Raw genomic sequence first — 20910 nt, 5'->3', positions numbered from 1 at the left:
ATTCTTACCATCAAAATATCCTTCAAAACACTAAAATCATTTCATCTTTCAATTCAAAATACTAGAACCGTAATTAGAACATTATACAGAATCAATTGAGGGGTATATTAAAGAAATAATAGCATAACGCACCGTGAATATTCTTTGCATACTTGTACGATTTAGTGAGTTATAGGGAAACAATGAAGATGCAACGATTTTCATCCACGTTGGTCCATTAAGGAGTGATTCCTTATCAAACATGTATTGAAGAATTACGGCATTGCGAAGTTTAGTAAGGCGAGTTTTTTGATCCTCTTTATGAGACAGTAGCGTTTGAATCGTTTCTTTAAATTGCTTTTCAAGTAGAAACCTTGAAATCTGTGAAAAATTTCATGATCATTTTAGAAAACCAGGGAAAGGGGGTTAAGCATTAGAGAATCGTCACCGATTGATCAATTTTGTAGTAAAGCAAGTAAAAAGCAATAAAAAGTTAAACAAAATAAAGACTTGAGTTGCTTGATAGCTAAATTTCATCTTAACCAACATGTAGAGGCTAACCTCGATTCTACAAACAAAGATAGTGAGAACGTAAACTAACCGACGTAAATGCATTTTACTGAACAATTCAAAATACAAATAGCAAGAGAAATCTATCGATTTATTGATGAAAACACTATGTCAAGCGATGCAAAACAAGATTTGTACTATCTTGTATTTTACATAAGGCAACATGAACGGGTCAAAGCAAATATTCAAGATTACGTCCATCACAAACTTCCAATAGTAGTTATATCCATATAATTGAGCTATATGCAAAAAACAAAATTTGATTGGTTGTCTGGAAACAAAAAAGGCATTACGATTTGCTTCCTATTTATAGATGTAGCGATATGTAGCGATAGCCAGCTTCATATAAATTCATTCATTTTAATCATTCATTTTCATATAAATTTTCATTTTCATATTCATCATCTTCATATAAATTCATCCATTTTAATCAAATATTTCAATTACAATCTACGACATCCTCTATGACTTTATGGATTCCATACCTCTGTTCCATTCATTTTTGATTCTAAAAGAATGTCAGCTAAATCCTCAGACATAGAAAAATTGGTAACCAGAAACTTTCTAACTTCATTTGGTTTCCGCAACACCCTTGCCAATCTAAAATCTAAAGCATTTTAATTACACTATTGCTTTCAGTTAGCGATGGTTCACAAATTTTTCTAGCTTCTTGCTTAAAAAGCATGAAATTGCAAGCAGAACTTTAAATATTAATTCATTTGAATACTGCTAAAACAGAATTCCACTAAAGACAAAATCAAATATTCTACAAAGATTAAACCAGCAATACTTTAATAATAAATTTATCATTAAGAATATATCAAACAGTCTGATCGTTCAGAATAGATCAAATGGTTCAGAAGAAATATATCAAAGTTATAAATAAGCTATTACAAAAAACTTGCTTTAAAGCATTACAAAATTTTTCGATGTTTTGCTAAAGTAGTCATTGAGCCCCTTTACTTAATGTCAACACATGAAAAAGATGGATTTCCCAAAGTAAACATTTTCTAAATTTTCCATAATTAGATTTTGTCGTAAATCTAGAGTAGCTAAAAATTTACCACTATATGATGCAACAAATGAATAAACGCGATCTTGCTTTCAGACTTGAGGACAACGAATAAAGTAAATTTTTAAAATAATTTTCGACATTTGAAAGTTTCAACACAGCCTATTCATTGTGGGAGAGCAGTACGAGCTTGCAATTATTTCCAGAATAGGAACTTTTTACTGAATCAACAAACAAAATTAAAAGCATGGGGTGTGCAAGTGGTGTGGGAAGATCGAAAATATCTTGCAACGTAAAAACATGGGGTTCTGTCTATCTTTTAAGAAAGCTATGAACGATTTCAGGGAAGTTTTCGGAAACATCTAACATACCTCTAATATTTCTAATTGAATCACTTGACAAATCTGCATTTTGGGTCAGGTCTTTCAGATCAGAATGAAGATGCTGAATAGCTTTAATTCCTTCCATTTCACTGCTATTATATATATCAGCTATGTGTCCAAGCAGCGATTTAATCTTCTTTCTATCACAAATGTAAGAAGAATCTATCACATCAGATAGAAAAATATATACATTTGAAAAATATTACCCGAAAAAATCGATTCAACTGTAAAAAGTGCCCTTCAGATTTCTTATAAACTAAGAAATATTCACAAGCTGTAATTCATTTAATAATAGCTTAAAAGTTTGAAGGAAACGCTTGAGCAAATGAAAAGAACCTCTACTGCTCATTATGCATTGGAATCATAAACTATACTCTGATGATCTAAATATCAATTTTTAATAAAAAAAGAAAAGTGTAAAAAGACCACCATGCTAAGATGACGTTAACTCTACATTTCAGTACCACGACAACGTACTCGTTCGCGTGAAGGGAAGACGGGTGTCATCTATTTGTGAGTGTATTCAGAGCTCAAACTTTCACAGGAGCCGGAACCTCTTACAAAAAACAGTAAAATAACCAGGACTGAGAGTGGTATGTCCTTTGGCAAGGCAAAGAACATACTGAATTTCCCGTTCTTGGCTAAAGCAAAGTTAAACGCTTGCGGCATGGCAGAGGTATGGTTCAGGCAGAGGTTGCGGCATGGTAGAGGTATGATGCCACGAGACACACAAGAACGCTCGAACGGCCAAGGGGCAAGAGGGCAGGCTTCAGTAAAAGACCATTTGAAGGATCATTCCCAGCTTCTACTAATTGCTTCGCAACTACCATTTTATTTCGATCTTCTGTAGGTATCTTGAAAATTGGCTAACATCTGGCATAAGGAATAATTTTAAAAGTTTTGAGAAATGTCGTCATGAAATAGGCCCTACAATCAAAGTTTGATATGAATCTCTCTGATTAACAAAAATGGCCCGATTCAAGGGTATTTTAATGAAAAGGGCACTCTGGCTCCCTTGCCCTTCCTTTCAAAAGGTAACAGGGGCGGTTGACCCCCGCGCCCCCTTCTCCGGGATCTCTGGAGACACAAACAATCGTTGTTGCACGAGAGAAAAGTCGTATAGCACACATGCCAATCTTTTTAAGTCACGTATGAAATTTCTCAACATTTCTTATTGCCAGGTGTGGATGGTTAAATTCTCCCTATGTCTGAGATTTTAATGCGGTCTTGCAAGGGCCAGCGCCCTAGCAATGTTGAGGTGTACCGAGATAAAAAGTTAAAGCTGAAGTACCAAGACTTCCTGTTGCATCATTTTTGCAGCATTGATAAAATCAGTTTTAAATAATTTGACACTGAAATAATTTGTATTTGGTCTCGCATTCATATTGTTTCGCTATTAGAATAGACGCCATTAAAAACGACTTTAAAAACGGCGCAAAGTAAATGGCAAATGTGCAGTGTAAGTAATAAAAACAGTTTAAAAATGAAAACAGATTATTGTCTTGGATTGATTAAGAAAATAGCCTACTTAGGTTGAAAATTTCATTTTACGTTTATCCTTTCCTTTCTTGATCTTTTCCTAAAATAAATGAAGATTTCTGGAAGTTGCAGTTGCGCTGGGTGAAAATCGCTTTAGATCAATTGTAAGGGTCAAATGGTTCAGTTCGTGAACTACATTAACAAGACAAAATTCGTCGAATAAATTTTTTGACGCATAAACTTGATCGACATTTCAAGTATATTTTGTCAGTTTATGAGAAGACAAATCGAAAGAGATGCTTTTAGCACTCAAAGATTCTCTACTCTTTATCAATATGGTATAAGCGTCAATGGACAGCAGGCTTTCGTGGGAATATATAGCATGCTGGCTTGTCCCCTGGGTACCAGAGCCGCAAGCAGCAAAAAATAATGAGAGCTGTGGAGGCGAAGTAGAGAGCATAGGGAAGATAACGGTGAAACGGTGAAAAAAAAATAACGGTGAAAATTAAAAAAAGATCGTCATATTGAGAAATATTACGATGAAGGGACGTACAATTAGGTTCGTAATGCCGAGAGTTCGTTATATACGGGATTCGTTATACCAAAAGAATTTGTACGGAGTTACGCGCAGAATCCAAGGGGCCAGACATTTTTCGTCATACTACCGGAAAATTAATTTACTCGTATCGGGGTTTCATAACATCAAGATTCCACTGCAGATTAGCCCTAGGATTATTTCAAAACCTTTTTATTCAATCCGCAATTCTGACAAGGTGTTAAGCTCTTTTGAAGTGGGGTGAAGTAAAAGTACTAAGGAAGGATAAACATTTAAACTGGTCTCAAAAACCCACAAACACAATAATTATGAAATGATGATGATGATGCCAATGATCAGGATGATTATGAGAATGATGTTAGTGAGAATAACAACATAATTTGCATTGATTAAATTACAGGAAAATCTACTAAAATTTAAGAGAGGGTGAAATATTGGAAAAAATATTGCACAATTTTGGAAATAACCAGGAACCAGGAACCAGGAACCAGGAACCAGGAACCCTGGTTGACGTGTTTGTAGTGGGGGCTCAGCAGATTGTAAACAGATTACATGCAACAGGGCTTTTGGTTGATTCAACAATAAGCACAGAGTGGGAGACAATCAAGATCCTTGGAAGTTGGAGTCATAGATCTTGACCAGTTTGGTGGAAAGTACAGGCTCAATATATTTTTGATTACACCAGGACTAGAAATTTTCAAGGAAAAAGAAAGTTGCTATTTGATGTGTATTATTTCATCTTTTTTGATTAGGCTGTCTCTGGTGATTTGATCCTTGATGCAACCATAGTCATTCAATGTCATGATAAATGTTTTGCAGACTCCTTTTGACTTAAATGCGGCATCCTTGTACTTATTCCCATACTGCTACTTGCTGATAGGAAGTAGTATTACACCTCCCTACCTTCTAGCATTACTCTTAAGAGATTATCAACTGATCACATTGTGAGTATCATGTGATAGAATTGTAGAAAAAATATTGGTTGCTATTTATAAATTGCCCAGTAAATTTATCAATAGCCGTAAAGATGAATGCAAGTAAAAAAGGATAGGTGCCCTATGCAGTAGACAGCAAACTGATCTAAAGGTCTATGATTGCAACAATATGAAGTTGGGTATCCTAAATTCATGATTAGAGATTAATCATGGCCTACATTTACTAGCATTACTAGATGTGTTGCCTGATCATCATACTAATCATGAAACTTGGAGACCAACTTAGAACTGACCTGTTCTATACACCAAACCCATGTACAGATATGGCATCAAGCAATTAACAGGAGACCAGTAAACAGTGATTTTCATTACTTAAACTTATGATCTAAGAAGTTATAAACAAAAGGTACTTAACTATGACATGCTTTTACTTTTCCATGCCATTTTCAAATTTTGTGGTGCCAAAGGCATTTTTAATATGATTAGTTTGCAGAGATGTAAGATGGTGGATTCCCATAAAAATTTGGTCTTAGCTTTTGCACTAAAATATGAAGTCTACTCTATGTTATTAACTTTACTTACGATGCTTTGGGAAATTCTGTATAACCATGCTTGTTCACATTTTCATTTGCATTTGGGCAAAATGACTGCAGCAAAGGAAGAACACCAGCCGAGGGCATTGCTTTTGCATTGAAATGGCCTTTAAATGAAGAAACACTGTTTGAAGTGATAATGAAAAAGGTTGATATTTCAATTGCACGAACAAAAGTTGCTACATCATATTATTTGACATTAAATGATACTTACTTTCATTGCTGCTATATGGAGGCCTATGGAGTCGTATCCCCATAAGAATTTTGAAGAGTACCAAAGGAATCAGTATCTCAAATAAGACAAGCATCTAGGCAAAAATAAGGAACAGGTTTATATTAAATAACAAAAAGGCCAACATATAGGTCCAAGGAAATTCAAATAAAACTTTAAACGAGTAAGCAAAAGTATCAAATTTGAATTCATAAAATAATACCACATAGGCAGATACATGCCAAATAAATAAAATGTGACATACAGACTTCACATGATTTTTTTAATTATCTAATGAATTATAATTCATAAAGAGGGTTTCGAGTATATACAACAAATAACCCATAAGCTATTTTACTAAACAGCAAGCATTTAGTATACTTTTAAAAAAAATTATCATATCATTTTTTGAATCTTGATGATGCAATAATGACACATTTGACATTTCTCAATCACTTTTGACAAATGAAGAGAATTTAGATAGATACTGTTTCAGAATATGAAAATAGTTTAAGATTAGCAATTATTTTTCACAAGTGGGACCATATTTGGTCACCATTTCGCTGAACCAAATCAATCAGAGACTGTTCAAAATTAAAAAGGGTAGGCAGAAAGTTATATCATAAATCAATAATCAACTGATTAAGCCTATGATTCTAAAACGTTTGCCCAAAGGAAGGACTTTAACCTAGCCAGAGGGGAAATTTATAGACCTAAGGTCCAAACCGCTTCACCAAAATATCTGAACCGACTGAACCGACTGAAAGGATATGCAAGAGGTAAAAACAGATATGAACATACCAGTGACCGCTTTTTCAAGATGTAGTTTTTCCAGAGCAAAAGTCGAAGCTGTAAAAGAAACCCCATCTTCTTCACAATGTCGATCTAAACTCCACGTCACCTTCAGGAACAATATTGACAATGACAGCTGATGGCCGTGCTCGAAAACAGTAGAGAAGCCGCAAAAATAAAACTTTATCATCAAGAACAACAATCTAAATAAAGTTTTCCTAACTTGAAACTGTAAACCCAAAACTCAAGCAACAGTTCAGTGTAATTTTTCGGTTTCAAACTTGAATTCTTCATGTTTGCATTTTGTTGTACTTGAATAGTCGCGAGTCAATTTTTTTTGTTTTGGTATAATGCTGCTGCGCAGGTACAGCGAGACTGCGCAGGCTCAGCGAGGTTGCAGGATAGAGAGAAATTCTTCTTCTGTTATCAGTTGCCCCCCGGTGAAAGAGATGTCTGGTTCAGTTCAGTACAGGCTAGGGGGCCGTTCTAGAATGTTAAGAAGGGGGGCTGAGCTTTAGGGAACATCAAGAAGCCACACCAAAGACCACACCTATGACCACACCCTGTATCTCTGCATTTATGTTAAAGAATCTCTATTGTGTATTGCCTCAGGTAACAGAAGCGCACAAAATTAACTACAGCAAAAAATGAGAATAACAGCAAAACAAATGAGAGATTTTTTGCTGCCATTCTCATTTTTGCCGCTGTTATTTATTGCTTTGCTGCTCCGCTTACCAAGGGTGGTTATGTATATGAAATCTTCAAACCATTCACCGATTAAAAAGGCTAATAGAAATTGCACATTAATGGATTACAGGGTTAATTATGTGGCCAAACATAAATTTGTTAAGGAAGGGAGCTGAGCACCCAAAATATCTCTTTATTTTAACAAGACTGATGAAGCCCCCTTCCACAGTACCACATAATTTAGGCCACGTAATTTCAATCTTGAATTTCACTTTCTACCCTTTGACCTATGAGGTGCTTTTGACAAACTTGCTGTAAAAATATCCCCTTCTATTAAACTTGAAAATCTAATTCTTAACAGAGAGTAGTACGGCTGGTTGAAAAGGAGGCAGAAATGGCTTAGGAGCACAGAAAATATCAAAGAAATAGGCCAAATTTCTATTCTGTGCTAGTTGGAGGTTAAGGGGGTATGTGTAGCCAATCGTTGATTAAAACAGTCCCCAGCCGGAAAATAAAAAATCATGCATTTTCATGAGCCTTAGTTGAGGAAGATTTGCAATAGCGAACATTGTTTATCATAAGCACTGACCCACGAAAAGAACATAGAGAAGTCTTTTAGAACCCTAAGGGGTATAGTTCGGATAGGCAGGGGCGTCACTTCACAAATTAAGTTGGGGATGGACACTGGTTCTAAAAAAGTGTGGGAGGGGAATGAAACCGAATAAAAAAAGACTTGATTTTTGGTTAATTACTTATTTTTTTGCATTTTTGGCAAAAATTGGGGGCTGTAGCCCCTCCAGCCCCCTTCTCCGCTACGTATTTGCCCTGGAAAAATATTTGCCCTGCCAAAAGTTTGAAAAGTCAAAAAAGAAAATGAAAACTATCGAAAGTTTGAAGCTATATTTTTGCTAAAGAATGATTTATTTTATTGATTTTTTCATTGTAGGACCTCTCTTTTTTGCTTATGACCATTTATTGATAATTTGTTTTCGAGCACTGATAGGCAAAAGAGGTTGCTGTTGTCAAACCCTCATTCTGCATTTATCATAATCTTAAGATTAAAGTAAAGAAAAGTCCTTCTCACATAAAAGACACAACCATAGGCGCCGAATACGTGGGAGCTCGGAGGCTCGAGCCCCGCCCCCCCTGGGAATTGCTATGGGGGCCCAGCCCCCCCCTGGGAACTTCGTTTGAAATCCGCCACTGGGCTGAAAATTCAGCGCAGAACAGCTGAAGGAAGGTATATGTACATTCTAAGTCTCAAAAATGTGAAATTTATCTATTGTTAAAGGATAATTTGAATCAAATAAATCCCTAGCATTCCAGTTGATGAGTTGCTAGACGATTTTATCTCAAGATCATCTGTCCGAAAAACACATTTATTCTATCGAAGAAACACCAATCAAAGAATTGAGCTGATGATACTGTAGACCATGGTGTTATATCTGCTTTATTTAAATGTTTTGTTTTGTTATTATACATACTACATATGTTGTATTAAAGCGACGGAATTTCTCTACCTTTTAACTTGCTAGTCGTGCTAGTCTTGCTAGTGGTTAGCTGGTCCCTTCGGGCCCGTTCCGATGGGCCCAGTGGGAAGTGCGGCCCTGCAACAGACGCCTGCAACCTCTAACATTTTGATTTCTTCCATCCATGGAGTTGTAAATCTGAAAACAGTTTATACAAGGTTTATGATAAAAGAGCTTTATTGAAATTGCAAGAATAAGAACAATTTAGAAATAAATTTTTTACATTTTTTCATTTTATAACGCAGGTTTATTAATTGGCAGCCTCTTGTTGGCTGATGCGGGCCTGCAACCTAAAAGATCTAAGCAAAAATAATTGTAAAACTAAACCCTGGTCTTTAATCTAAAACCTAATTTCACTTCTCTATTTCAAATATCTCAACTAACTAGTTACTAGAAACATAAAAGTGTCAAGGTCTTTATTCATATTTACAGTAGTTCCCTTACCCAACAGCAGTCTTCCTTTTACTCAACATTAATTTGATGTAAATTTACCTCTTTGACCTTTTCATTTGTTTTCCTAACAGTCCTAGCTGCTTTTTTGTGCTGACATTTGATCTTCTGTAGTAGATTCTTTGAACATGTTCCCAAAACCAGCAGGCCATATGTTATTTTTGGAACAATCATAGTGAGGTAAATTTTTCAAGTATCTCACTTGGTAGGAACTTTATCTTTCTTAACATTGCATTGTAAACTGTAAATATCTTTCTGACTTTCTCTATTTGTGTATTCCATTTCAACTTACTATCAATGTACACCCCCAGTAATTTGCATTCCGTTTTATAATCGACTGTTTATCTAGCGATTTCAAATTCAGATGCCACCCCACTTACCTCAGTAAATTGTTGTCGATCTTCTAAACAGTTTTCGAAAAGATGAGAAAGTTGCCCTGTGATTCTGATTGCTTACAGTTTTTCTTTTAGGATCTGATAGTCTATTGAGTCGAAGGCCTTGCTGCAGTCAATGAACAAATGCATCATTTATCGCATTTTTCCATACCTCTGATAAGAAAAGTAACAAGGACAACGTTGATGATCCTTCCCTGTACACCCAGTGATTTATTTGCCTTGTTAATTCCAGCTGATCATCTAGTTGATTACATATAACGGCTTCGTACATCTGGCTGGGTGTGGACAGCATAGTTAAGGGGCGGTAATTTCCTCTCTCTACTCTTTCACCTGCTTTGTATGCTGGCTTCAGTATACCAATTTTCCATGTTGATAGGAACTTTATCTCAAGGTATCCTTTGTCTGCATATATTTGCCAGACATACACCCATATCATCAGCAAGCACCAGCCATGTAGCTGCAGGGGGCATGGGAGATTTTGACAACAACTTGCCTCCTCGGGCTATATTTTTTCAAATTCAAATGATATTTTGAAAAGCTGGCATAGTTATAATGTCATGAGCTTGAATTATATCTGTTTTTTATATATATATCTGCTCTCTAGTTTTAAATCCTGCCCCCCACTCAGGTATGGTTCTTGCTTGAGTTTGCCTATTCTAGTCGACACCTACAGCTACATGGTTGGCAAGCGCCCTTAGCTCGTTAGCTGTAACGCCTTCATGTCCTGCAGCTTTTTTAGGGTTGAGCACTTTAAGCTTTTCTGTGTATTGATTACCCATGAGATTCAGCTCTGATAATATTACTTTTGAGTTACTTTTGATATGTATTCCTCGACATCATCTTTCTCATATTTATTTGCTAATTGTTCTCTTACATTTGGAAAAAATCTGTGAATATTTTCACTGGTTCACTCTTGATTGGACCTATTTTCTCTTTCTAAGATTTTTCTGTGGCAGTTAGCACTTTTACTCTTCACCAGAAATCTATTCCCTTAAGTTCAAACTAACGCTTGTTACTTCTATTTTGTGTCACTGGCAAATAATACCTTCTCGCTACAGTTATATAAGAAAAACAACAAATCATATACATTGCAAGAAAGCAGATTTGCCAAACTCAGACCTACCCAGCAATAAGGCCTTATTTCTGTGGTCTTTTTTGGGGGTGAACACCCCTATATCCCCTCCGTCAAGTGACGCTCCTGAGGATAGGGTTCCATTACCATCAATATACATGCAAACTATACTCTGTAATTATACTAAAGTTTTATACTCTGACGATTCAGACGAACAAAAATGTTTGCTTGCTATAAGTTATGGTCTCTTCTAAGTTCTAACATACTTCTTCATGTTTTACTTGTACACATTCTACAACAATATGTGCAATGAAATAGAGTATTTTGTTATCCTGGTTTTTTTTGTTTTGAATACTAGAGTAAAGTGTGAGGTTTCGTGGTGTTTCTATTCCGTTAGTTGAACTAGAGGTATTTGTGGGCTTGACATAGAGGTATGAGTCTACGTGCCAGTGTGACTCTGGCTACGTACGAAGCACTATTCAAAGATGGAGGGACAGAATAAACAGTATGTCTCTTCCAGCATTAAAAACAAAACTCATCCGCAAAGTGAACAGCCACCTCGATCTTGCAGATCTAGAAGTAAAACTAAAACCTGCCATTCTGCTATCGGGAACCATTTGCTGGAAAACCCAGATTGTGCAATTAACTATTATGACGACATGTTTCGGATCATTTTTAAAGCCTGACCCTCGTCCCATCTAGCAGTTTTGTAATCTATCTACATAAGCTCGAAAAAATCCGCTTTTGTATATACAAAGGAGTTGGCTTTCACATTAGGACTCCATTGGTAACATCTTCAATTCAATAAGCAAGCGCACTGATTGGGCAACCTCTACAGTCATGTGCTCGCGTTTCTGATTTGCAATCTTCATCCACAACTGGGTATATATATTTCATAGCGTAGAGTTTTCGATCTGTGTTTTGACGTTTTGTACTATGAAGAGTGCCAGACGCAAAGCTTCAGAATGTCTCAAAATGTTTGCTTTCTCAAATACTGATAGATAAATGGGTGATTTTGGGTTGCCTGGTAGAATAAATTGATCCATTAGATATAAAAAACATCATAGAATTGACAGATGACGATAAAGTGCATATCTCAGCATTTTCATTAGGACTAATAGTACAAAATAGGCTGCCATTTGTAGCCTAGTTTCGCACATTAAATTGAGTGTTTCCATTTCACCTTCACTTTAGGTTTTGTCGAGCCTAGCTCACACTATAGGTTCAGCTTTAGCTCACACCTAGCAAGCTGGATTTGATGTCGTGTTATGAGCAAATCTTGAATGGGCGACACCCAATTGGTACGAGAAGCACACCTTGTTCGCTCCGAGCCAGATTGCACGCCATGAGAAAAGTTGCATTCCTACTCATACCTCGAATGGGCATTTCCAAATTAACATTACTGTGTGGAGGTTCTTGTTAAACATCAATAACAATAACATAACGAGATGTTCTCTTTTCTGCTGTCGATAAACTTGCCTAATAATTCTGCTGACTACTTATTTGTCGGTCTTGCCTTTTTTGACGACGTTGCAAAATCATTGCAATGAAAACAGACAGATTCTTTATGCAAATATGCAAGAGCCAAATAACGAGATAGTGAAAAACTCTAAGGAGATAAAGGCGGAACCCATTAGAACCGCTGTCAACCTGACTTTTACATGTTTGCCTATTGAGTTCCCAGCTCAAAATTACATTGACACTTGGGTATTGCAGATTTTGCAGCTATTTTCTAACCGTAGAACGGGCTAAATAACTGGGATTTGACAAATGGCTAAAGTGGCCTAAGTCGTCTGCCAATCATTTATTGACCAATCAGTGATTATGGCACTTACATGCCAAGTGATTGGCTAATATTGATTGACAAATGGCTTAAGTCACTCAAGTATTTGTCGATTGCCTCAAAGTATTCTTTATCATTGCACATATTCTAAAAAATATCGCCAAGATTTGGGTGTGGCCTTAAAATGCTTGATGAAAAAGTACTTCACGCCAATTGAAAATTTTTTCAACGAGGTTGTTACCCTTGTATAATTCCATATTTCCCAAAGAATTGGAGACACTCCGCACATCCTGGAAAATGTTTTAGCAGGAGTTTTGGTAGCCCAAACCAGCTGTACATCATTTCATTACTAAAAAAGTGCCGAAAATTGGATTGTCCTAAGGCTGATAGGCAGTCATGGTTTCAGCATGCTTTTAAAAAAAAAGATGAGAAAAAAACAAACTGGTTAAGCGTAGCTTATAAATGTATTATTCTAGATATTTATTGTCATTAAACATTAACAATGTTTTTTGCGCTTTTTACATGGTGATCCTCTTTTAAATAATTTTCAGTTGTTTCTGTTTTCGCATTAGATCTCACAAGTGGTTGATATAGTTTTACACTGCACACATATGATTCAACACACTGTGCGAATTGATTATTGTTGAACCCTAAAAATGGTGACAACAGGCTATACAAGAATAAGGATGTAGGGTTACACTCCCGTGGCTGGACAATTGCTTGTTGAACTATGTTCGATTATATTCCGCTATGCTCTATGTTTCATTATTCTGTAGTAGATCTCTTTGAGGGTAAGCCCCATGAAGTATTCTCTTACGAGTCTCGACTACGGCAACAGGGAAAGCAGACCAAGATTGACTTACTCCGAAAAGTAAAAATAATGTAAAGATGATGCTCTGTAATTATTATTGTACAAAAGAATTGTTATTCAGTTAAAGTGATTCATCATAACAAAAAGCAGATGATCGCCTTGACAATCAATTGTACAAAAACAGTATAATTTTTGTATGGTGTTTTCTTCTATCATTCCAAATTGCAAGCGCCATCTTAATCTTTATATTCTAAACTGACACCCGACTATAACAGTTAATCATTCGTGTTGTCAGTTGGGTTGATTTCGTCAAATCTTTGAATAACGCATTGCTGTGCTTTATTCAAAATATGGTGCTTATTGCTTTCAAAATGTTTAAATGTTTCAATACTAAGAATGTTTTACTCGAACACTGCAGTCTTACACCAGAAGACTTTGTCAAATTTTATCAGCCCCCAAAGCCCCTTTCCAAAACCTTACGCACCCCCCGCAGCCCCCACGGTTTTTTAGTTTAAGTTTTTTTGTTTAAGTTTAAGCATAAAGATTTTTAAGTACTTGAGAAAAATCTCAAAATAGCGGAATAAATATCCCTGTCTTCCATTTTCTGCATGAAGGAGAAACCGTACAAACAAAACCCATCTTTCAAAACGTAACAGTTTTTTTCCAGCCACTGCTGAACATTCTTTTTACCCCTCCAGCTGTTACTGCAAGAACTTGATTATCACGAGAAGGCAGTATCCAGTTATCTGTAGGACTGATTGGTAATGCTGCTAGGTTGTCTGTGCTTTTGGCCTTTCTGATAGAGTCATGACCTTGAATGGCTGTCCACTCGTCATCCTGAACAAACTTAACACTTTTGAAATCATAGCTAGAACGAACATATGCTTCACCTGCATTGTCAATGCCATAGAGGTGTCGCTTACTTGTGTCAACGCCCACAACGGAATACATCATTGGTATAGCTTGCCATGTGAGGTTGTTGCTTCCTTGCCAGAAACAGCTTGCCTGATAATATGTTGCTAAAGAAAGATCTTTTTTGCAAATGATGACGTCATTATTCACATCATCATAGACTATACTCAAAGCAGGTAGGGAAAGACGGTTCGTTGACGTCACAGCTCTTGCCTTGTTTGGTATTTGACAGTTGAATGGGAGGAGATTTTCTAAAAGCTTTTTCAATTCTCCATTGTATTTCAACAAATTTGTTCGATACTTGAATTCCCAGATGATATTCGTATTACATTTGCTGTCCTTGTTAATCGAAGAAGGAATGCTTACGTCAAAGGTGAGCTGAAAATTCTGCTTGCTTATGGGTCCAAAGGTGTCGGTTTCTATTCGAATAAAGCCAAAAGAGGTGGTATTTCGGGAAGGAAGAAGGCTGCCGTCATCCAATCGAAGAAATTCAATAGAGCGGAGATTAAGAAAAGTTTCTTCGAAGTAGACCAACAGATCCAATTCGTATGCATTCGAGTGTCCTATCTCAGCTGCGTTCATCCAAGGTGTCAACGAAATGTTGAGTACAATGCGATCACCACTGGCTATTGCATTTTGTGGAGCTGTACTGATATTCAGAGCGATTAAAGAGTAATCCTGGGTTCTCCGTTTGATTGCGAATGGTAGCGCTACAGCCAAAACTCTATCACTTGTTTCGTACGAGTATGTATTCCAAACAGTGCTGGAATTCAACTTCGAGTCAACTACCTGCAGAATAAGTTACTCAAAGTTATAAACTTTTGAAGCAAATATTGGATAACATAAATATTTGAAGCGTAAATTGGACAAAATTAAATTTTGAAATACAACTCGGACAAAATTGAACTTTAACCAAATACCGGACAACGTCAAATTTTGACTGCAAATGCTTAAATCATAAGATTCATCATGTTATTTTCTATCAATATCGTCTATCAATATCAAGTGTGGTAATATAATTTGCTTCCGTTTTCATTCAATATTACTGTGGAGCCATTTCGAGTCGCATTAACGATTGTCTTCTGCAATTTAAATGAATATAAATAGCATGTGTGTGATTTACTATATTCTCTTTACACTTTCCAATCGAGGAGACATGAGGAGAGACGATGCTTTCAAGTACTAGCCACATTCTTTAAAGTTTGGGCACATCTATTTAAGTCAAAGAAAGAAATAACAAAGTCATGCCTAAAAGGAGCAGCATTTGACCCTTTCTATGGAATATTTTTTCAAAATGACTTCGTCTTCAAGGTAAAGCATTCATATATGTCAGATAAGCATGCCAACGATCATTAGTTGTATTACTTTGAAGAAAACAACAGTGAAATTGAGATGTGTTTAGATCAAGATATTCAGATGGCTTCATAATGGTTGAAAGAAAATCATTTGGAAGCAAGCAAGGGCAAACAACAAGAAATTCTTATAATTAACAAGAAATGCAACATTTCTAGATTTCTTGATAAAATGCCCACCAATGCAAAGCTTAAAAACCAGAATTCTCACTCACTTGACATAAATATTGGTTTGATAATTACCTAGGTAGGCCTAGCTTTTGTTACCTTTGCATGAGATTGAAGAATCGCGTGAAACATGACAGGATATTGGTAAACTAGACCAAAAATTTTTAAAATAGCAGAACAATTGCATATATGGATTAGAAGAAAATATTAGGAAGTGAATTTTATTTGGAAGTACTGTAAAAACTTATGCAAGAGGCAAGAAAAATTGTAATTTGCAGGCCCAAATACCTTCAAAAACCTTCCCTGATTCTAACTTCCGCAATTTTTTATAGAGTTTCTATCTTATCAAATTTCAATTGCTTGAATTTAATAGTAAAAATATTAAAAAAGATCAAATAAGAATGTTGTGTGACAATGATGAACTCAGAGGGGCGTGATTAATTATGGTCCTTGGTGCCAGAATCACTGCTGCCCACGGGAATCAATATTTTTCAGTGGGTGAATTTAGTCTACTTAGGTAATAGGAAAATAAATAACATTAATGAAATCTAAGTTGATCTATAAGAGGATGAATTTGCCTACCCAACATCGAATCCAAATGTCATAAATGTAATGATCTGTAAGATTTGGCAAGTTGAAATGTATTCTTGCTGCGCTTTTCATTCCCAGTCTGTTAGCTGTCACATACGTTATGTTCACTGAGTTTGCCGATAGTGAATTGTTCTTGCTTGCCCTTACTGTCTGGTTTATGTCCTGAAAATGATACTGCTCTATGTGTTTCGCAAGACTTGTTTGATTTTCAGATGTAGACACGTAAACGTTTACTTGACGCGTTAATGGGGCACCTGCTTGAAATGAAAACTTGCCTGAAACACGCTGCCCAATTTCTTTTCCGCTTGAGGCAGAAAAAGTTTCTTCGAAGACAACTTCGCCCGAGTCGCATCCAAATAACTCCATTCTTATGCAATGAGTGCCTTCGTCAGTTTGCCTTTCTAATGGCACAATTCTAATGAAACGCATCTGTGTTCTTAGAAACCAGTTTACTTTTACATGGCTCTTGAGGTTGATATTACCTGAAAAAACTTTTCGATTAGTTCCATCTTCCGAAAATTCAGTCCACTTGACTCCATCTTTGCTGTAAATAATATAGAATCGTTTGACTGGATGAAGGCTTTCACGGCTTAATTGTGATGTTTGAATCGCAACCCCAGAAATGAATTTCAGCATACCTATGTCGACTTGCAAGTATACAGACACTGATGAAGATCGGCCTGCGCACCAGGATTCAGCACTGTGCAGTCTCGCATGTTGCGTACCAAATTTTGAGAGATTATTATCAAAAACAGATTGGGCTGAAATTCCCTTATCTGGTATGTATCCTATTCTGAGGCCAATTTCTTCGCTGCAACCGGTAAAGCCTTTGTAGTCTCGAAAAGGGTACAAAGTAGTTTCTATGATAGAAGCCCCTCCTCCCCTGCTGCTTGTCGAGTATTCCCATTCCATTCGTGTATCTCCAGTATAAAAGATAGCTGCTAGCGAAATTCTCTCTGATGTTAAGTTTCCTTTAACAATTTCAGTAACAGATGCAGAAACACCAACTTTCTGTAGCTCATTCGCTAAGCTTGTAGTCATTTTTATGCCATCCCTGGCACAAAAAATTAATAACTTATCAGGAGCCAAATTGTTTAGCATGGTTGCTAAGGAATCTATTTTAAGAGGATCTCCCCAAATATCGTAACCTTCTGACCTTTCTAGAATGCTACTTCGGTAATCAAATACAGCAACATTTATTCCTCTAAATTGTTGGCTGTACTGGTAACCATTCACAAAGATCTGCCCCCTCGTTCTAGGACAGTCATAACTAAGATCAGTACAGTCTTCGGAAATCACTTTCACCTTCACGATGTCTGCGGATAAAAAAATTTAAAATTATTTTTTTGATTATTTTCATAAAGCAATCCTAGTATTTTCAATGTTGTGAACCACTTTATCAATATTTTGCTACATATGAAATGAAAAGAGACTGTGAGCGGCAAATTCTGTTTTCAATTTTTGGTACTGAAATCTAAATAAAGCAGCTTTGCTAATGATATAGAGATTTTTGCAGCTGACTGTCAGAAACTTTAGAAAAGTAAAAAATAGTGTTCTAAAAGTGTCGCCTGTTTGGACAAACTACGATGATTGGGATCTAAATCAGGGAAACTATTGTCGGAGCAAGCTCTGAAGAAAAATTTTGGTGTTGAAAATAAAAAGAAATCCTAATTTCATAAGTTACGTCTCAAATTTATCCAAAAGAGCCAGCCAAAAATGGCATGCTCTTGCAAGAGTTTCCTGATAATGAATTGCTTCATAAGGGTGCAGTTAATTTACTTCCTTCTAATTTGGATGTTCCATGACAAATCTCTAAATTTTAATGTGAATAAAATCCAAGAAATTGCACTCAAAATTGTTTACAACGACATCCATGCCGACAGTGAAACTCTGATCCACTGACGATGAACTGTACGAAGCAACAATCAGCAATGATCAGCTGTACGAATATCTTGACTCCAACAAACACTTATTTGTTGATCAGTCTAGATTTCCTAATTTGCATTTTGTTGTCACATGTTTACTGAACAGTACTAATGATTGGTACTTCAATGTGGAAAGAGGGAAATATACTTTACTTTAATCTAGTCAAATTTTGTAACTTGTAAATGGAGGATTTACTAGCTTTGTAAATCAACTAATCAATCATCGATCGATCGATTTTAAAATCAATAAATTTTATCCCAGGGTGAGAATGCTTGAAAACAAAATAAACAATTTGAAATGTTCATTTTATGATAATTATAGGCAGATTGTTGTTTACTATTTGCTTCTATGTAGCTTTTAGATTTAAACCTTATACTCATTCAGCAAAAATCTCGGTCATAATATCATACAAAATATTGATATATAAACAAAAAAAAAGTTCAATTATCAAAACTTTGAAAAATTTTCCAGATTTTAGCGTACTTTTCCAGTCTGTATCGTAAGTTTTTGAGAAGCATATCAAAGCAGAATTTTTCAAAATATTTTGAGGGAGCATTCTCATTCATATAACCGCTCTATCTTTAAAAGACGCTTTATTATAAAAGATAAGATGGGGCGAAAAGGAATTAAACGATATGGTTTTCAAGAGCAGAGTATAAACTGGGCTAGGATTAAAATAAATGCGCAGCTAGAAGGAAGTTACCTATCCATTTAGTGCGCAGGTAAACGGCGCATCTTAGATCTATTTGTCAATTTAGCCAAGAGTGTTTTTATCCGCAATTTGGTACCACAAATTCACCACAGTGAGTTTGCATGGTCGTTATTCAGTCAACTCGGTATGATCTTTAGATACTATTGAAACGGGTATAGAATTATAATTCATAGCAAGTACAGACTCAGTTCATTAATGTTCTGAATCATTATTTTGGACCCCAATTAACAATTGCTTGGAAAAGAATCTCTGTAAGTTTGCAGTCAACAATTTCGTTCAAATGGATACCAGACATAATTTAAACTTCATGGGTCATAGCATATATAGTTCCCAACATCAAGTTGGGTGAATAGTAATGACAACGGTTTTCATGTCCCGGGTCAGCCGGTGACAAAAACCATGGGTAGAAAATTTGCTAGAGTTCCTATATCGTGCTGGATAAATAGTAACTGACAACGGTTCTGATGTCCTGGGTCAGCCGGTAACAAAAAGCCAGGAGTAGACAACTTGCTGCTAAATTTATAGCTGCCGAATTAAAGATATTGACAAGCAAAGCACCTAAATGAGGACGTTTTTTAAAAATACGAGAGATCTGTCCACAAAAAAACTTAGACAAAGTTGTTTCAAGTATATAAATGAATGATGAGATCAGCACTGAAGGGTTTAGAAATAATCACATGAAGATAATCTTACTCTACCGATCGTTGAAATGATCTTCTTATCTTTGGAAAAATGTTCGTGGCATTAATTGAAATTTTGACATACTATTCTAATGGCTATAAACCCTAAAAGCGGTTGAACACGGGTAACTTTCCATTGCCAATCATCAAAGTGTGATAGCCTTTACCCGTAAAAAGTCTTTAGTACCCTTTCTATCAACTGTACGGCAAAGGGTAGGCCAGAACTTAGTCGTCTTTTCTCCAGAAAAAATTGATGGAAATGACTTAAATAACAGTCAAAAATACAATAGCTTAATTTCAAGATGATTTAATATATGAGGGGAATATATATAGCCAGCTTTGATGATGAAATACGCAGAAAGTTTGAACTAGAATGGTTGCTTTTCTCTGGGGACTAACAAAATTAGTTGAATTACGAAAAGTTCAAATTATAGAGATTGGGATTACAGAGGTTTTTGTAAGGGTTTATTGAGAGATTTTCAAATGACCAGGGAAATTTGCTCAAATTAGTTCGAATTACACCAGCTCAAATAAGACAGAGCTGACTGCATGACTTCCCTCCGATACTTTAACTTCAAACATACCTCGATCATCGTAAAAGTTCCACTTGTATAGGTCATCAGTCCAACATTCATAAAGAGATACTTTAAAGCCAGGTACGATTCTCCCACCGTCAGCATGAACACACTTGCCACTTGCTGGGTTGGCAATGAGATGATTCTGCCTTAGTTCATACTTTGTTTGGTCGGAAGAGCAGTTTTTTGACAGAATCAAGTAAATGGAACCAACCTTCCTCTCCACACATTTTCCTGTCGCCACGTGTCTTAAGTTTTTCGTGTTAACGAATTCAAAGCGGTCACAAACGAATGTGTTTTGGAGCTTTAGGAAATTATCAGCTTTGTCGTGGACCAAACAAAAACTGGTATTGTAATGACGAATCACAAATCTGACATTCTTTTGAAAATAGTAACGGTTTATGTCCTGATTGCATTTAGTGCTATAAGTCAGTTCTTCGTCTTCATTTGTACTTGACTTGCCATTGACACCGTGGAAACAGAAGCCAGTTCGAGGATGTTTCAAAGCAAAAGAGCTTTTGTCATACCTCAAAAGACTGCCAATTTCATTGCATTCATCAGATAAGCCAATCTTACTTCCACTAGCTGCCGATGCAGGGCGAATGCATTTCTTTGTTGGTATGTGGATGATTCTGGCTCCATCTTGCCATCGGAATTTGTCTCTACAAACCGACTGGAATACCAACGTCCCAGTGGCCTTTTTCAAAGCAAGGCATTTTCCAGAATAATGTCTAATATAGAAACTGTCTGTACGCAT

General features: G+C 36.1%; 2 protein-coding genes across 2 annotated transcripts in view; both read right to left on the bottom strand.

Moving 5' to 3' along the window:
• LOC135693250 (ATP-binding cassette sub-family A member 2) overlaps positions 1-6867 on the bottom strand; it is a 30322-nt gene extending 23455 nt beyond the window's left edge. Inside the window, exons 1-6 of the mRNA XM_065211675.2 lie at positions 6520-6867; positions 5722-5815; positions 5497-5614; positions 1933-2084; positions 1035-1156; positions 133-360 (exon numbers count right to left, since the gene is read on the bottom strand). Coding sequence (XP_065067747.2) covers positions 133-360; positions 1035-1156; positions 1933-2084; positions 5497-5614; positions 5722-5815; positions 6520-6585 — 780 coding nt within the window. The 5' untranslated portion in view covers positions 6586-6867. The remainder of the gene's footprint in view (positions 1-132; positions 361-1034; positions 1157-1932; positions 2085-5496; positions 5615-5721; positions 5816-6519) is intronic.
• A 5247-nt stretch (positions 6868-12114) lies between these two features.
• Positions 12115-20910, bottom strand: LOC135693957 (uncharacterized). The gene is made up of 3 exons (XM_065212552.2): positions 20163-20910; positions 16252-17576; positions 12115-14938 (listed from the first exon to the last, which is right to left on the bottom strand). Exons 1-3 carry the CDS (start codon positions 20908-20910, stop codon positions 13880-13882), a joined length of 3132 nt encoding a protein of 1043 aa, XP_065068624.2. The 3' UTR covers positions 12115-13879.

This window comes from Rhopilema esculentum, chromosome 11, assembly GCF_057945365.1.
Source record: "Rhopilema esculentum isolate cy_ngs chromosome 11, ASM5794536v1, whole genome shotgun sequence".
Classification (NCBI taxonomy): domain Eukaryota; kingdom Metazoa; phylum Cnidaria; class Scyphozoa; order Rhizostomeae; family Rhizostomatidae; genus Rhopilema; species Rhopilema esculentum.
The sequence above is the reverse complement of the archived record's forward strand: the minus strand, read 5'-3'. Positions and strand labels throughout refer to the sequence as shown.

Coding starts and splice junctions, on each gene's coding strand:
- LOC135693957 (XM_065212552.2), bottom strand. CDS start 20,910: ATGCGTACAGACAGTTTCTATATTAGACATTATTCTGGAAAATGCCTT. Junction 17,577..20,162: donor GAACTTTTACGATGATCGAG/GTATGTTTGAAG, acceptor TTTTATCCGCAG/ACATCGTGAAGGTGAAAGTG. Junction 14,939..16,251: donor ACATTTGGATTCGATGTTGG/GTAGGCAAATTC, acceptor CTTATTCTGCAG/GTAGTTGACTCGAAGTTGAA.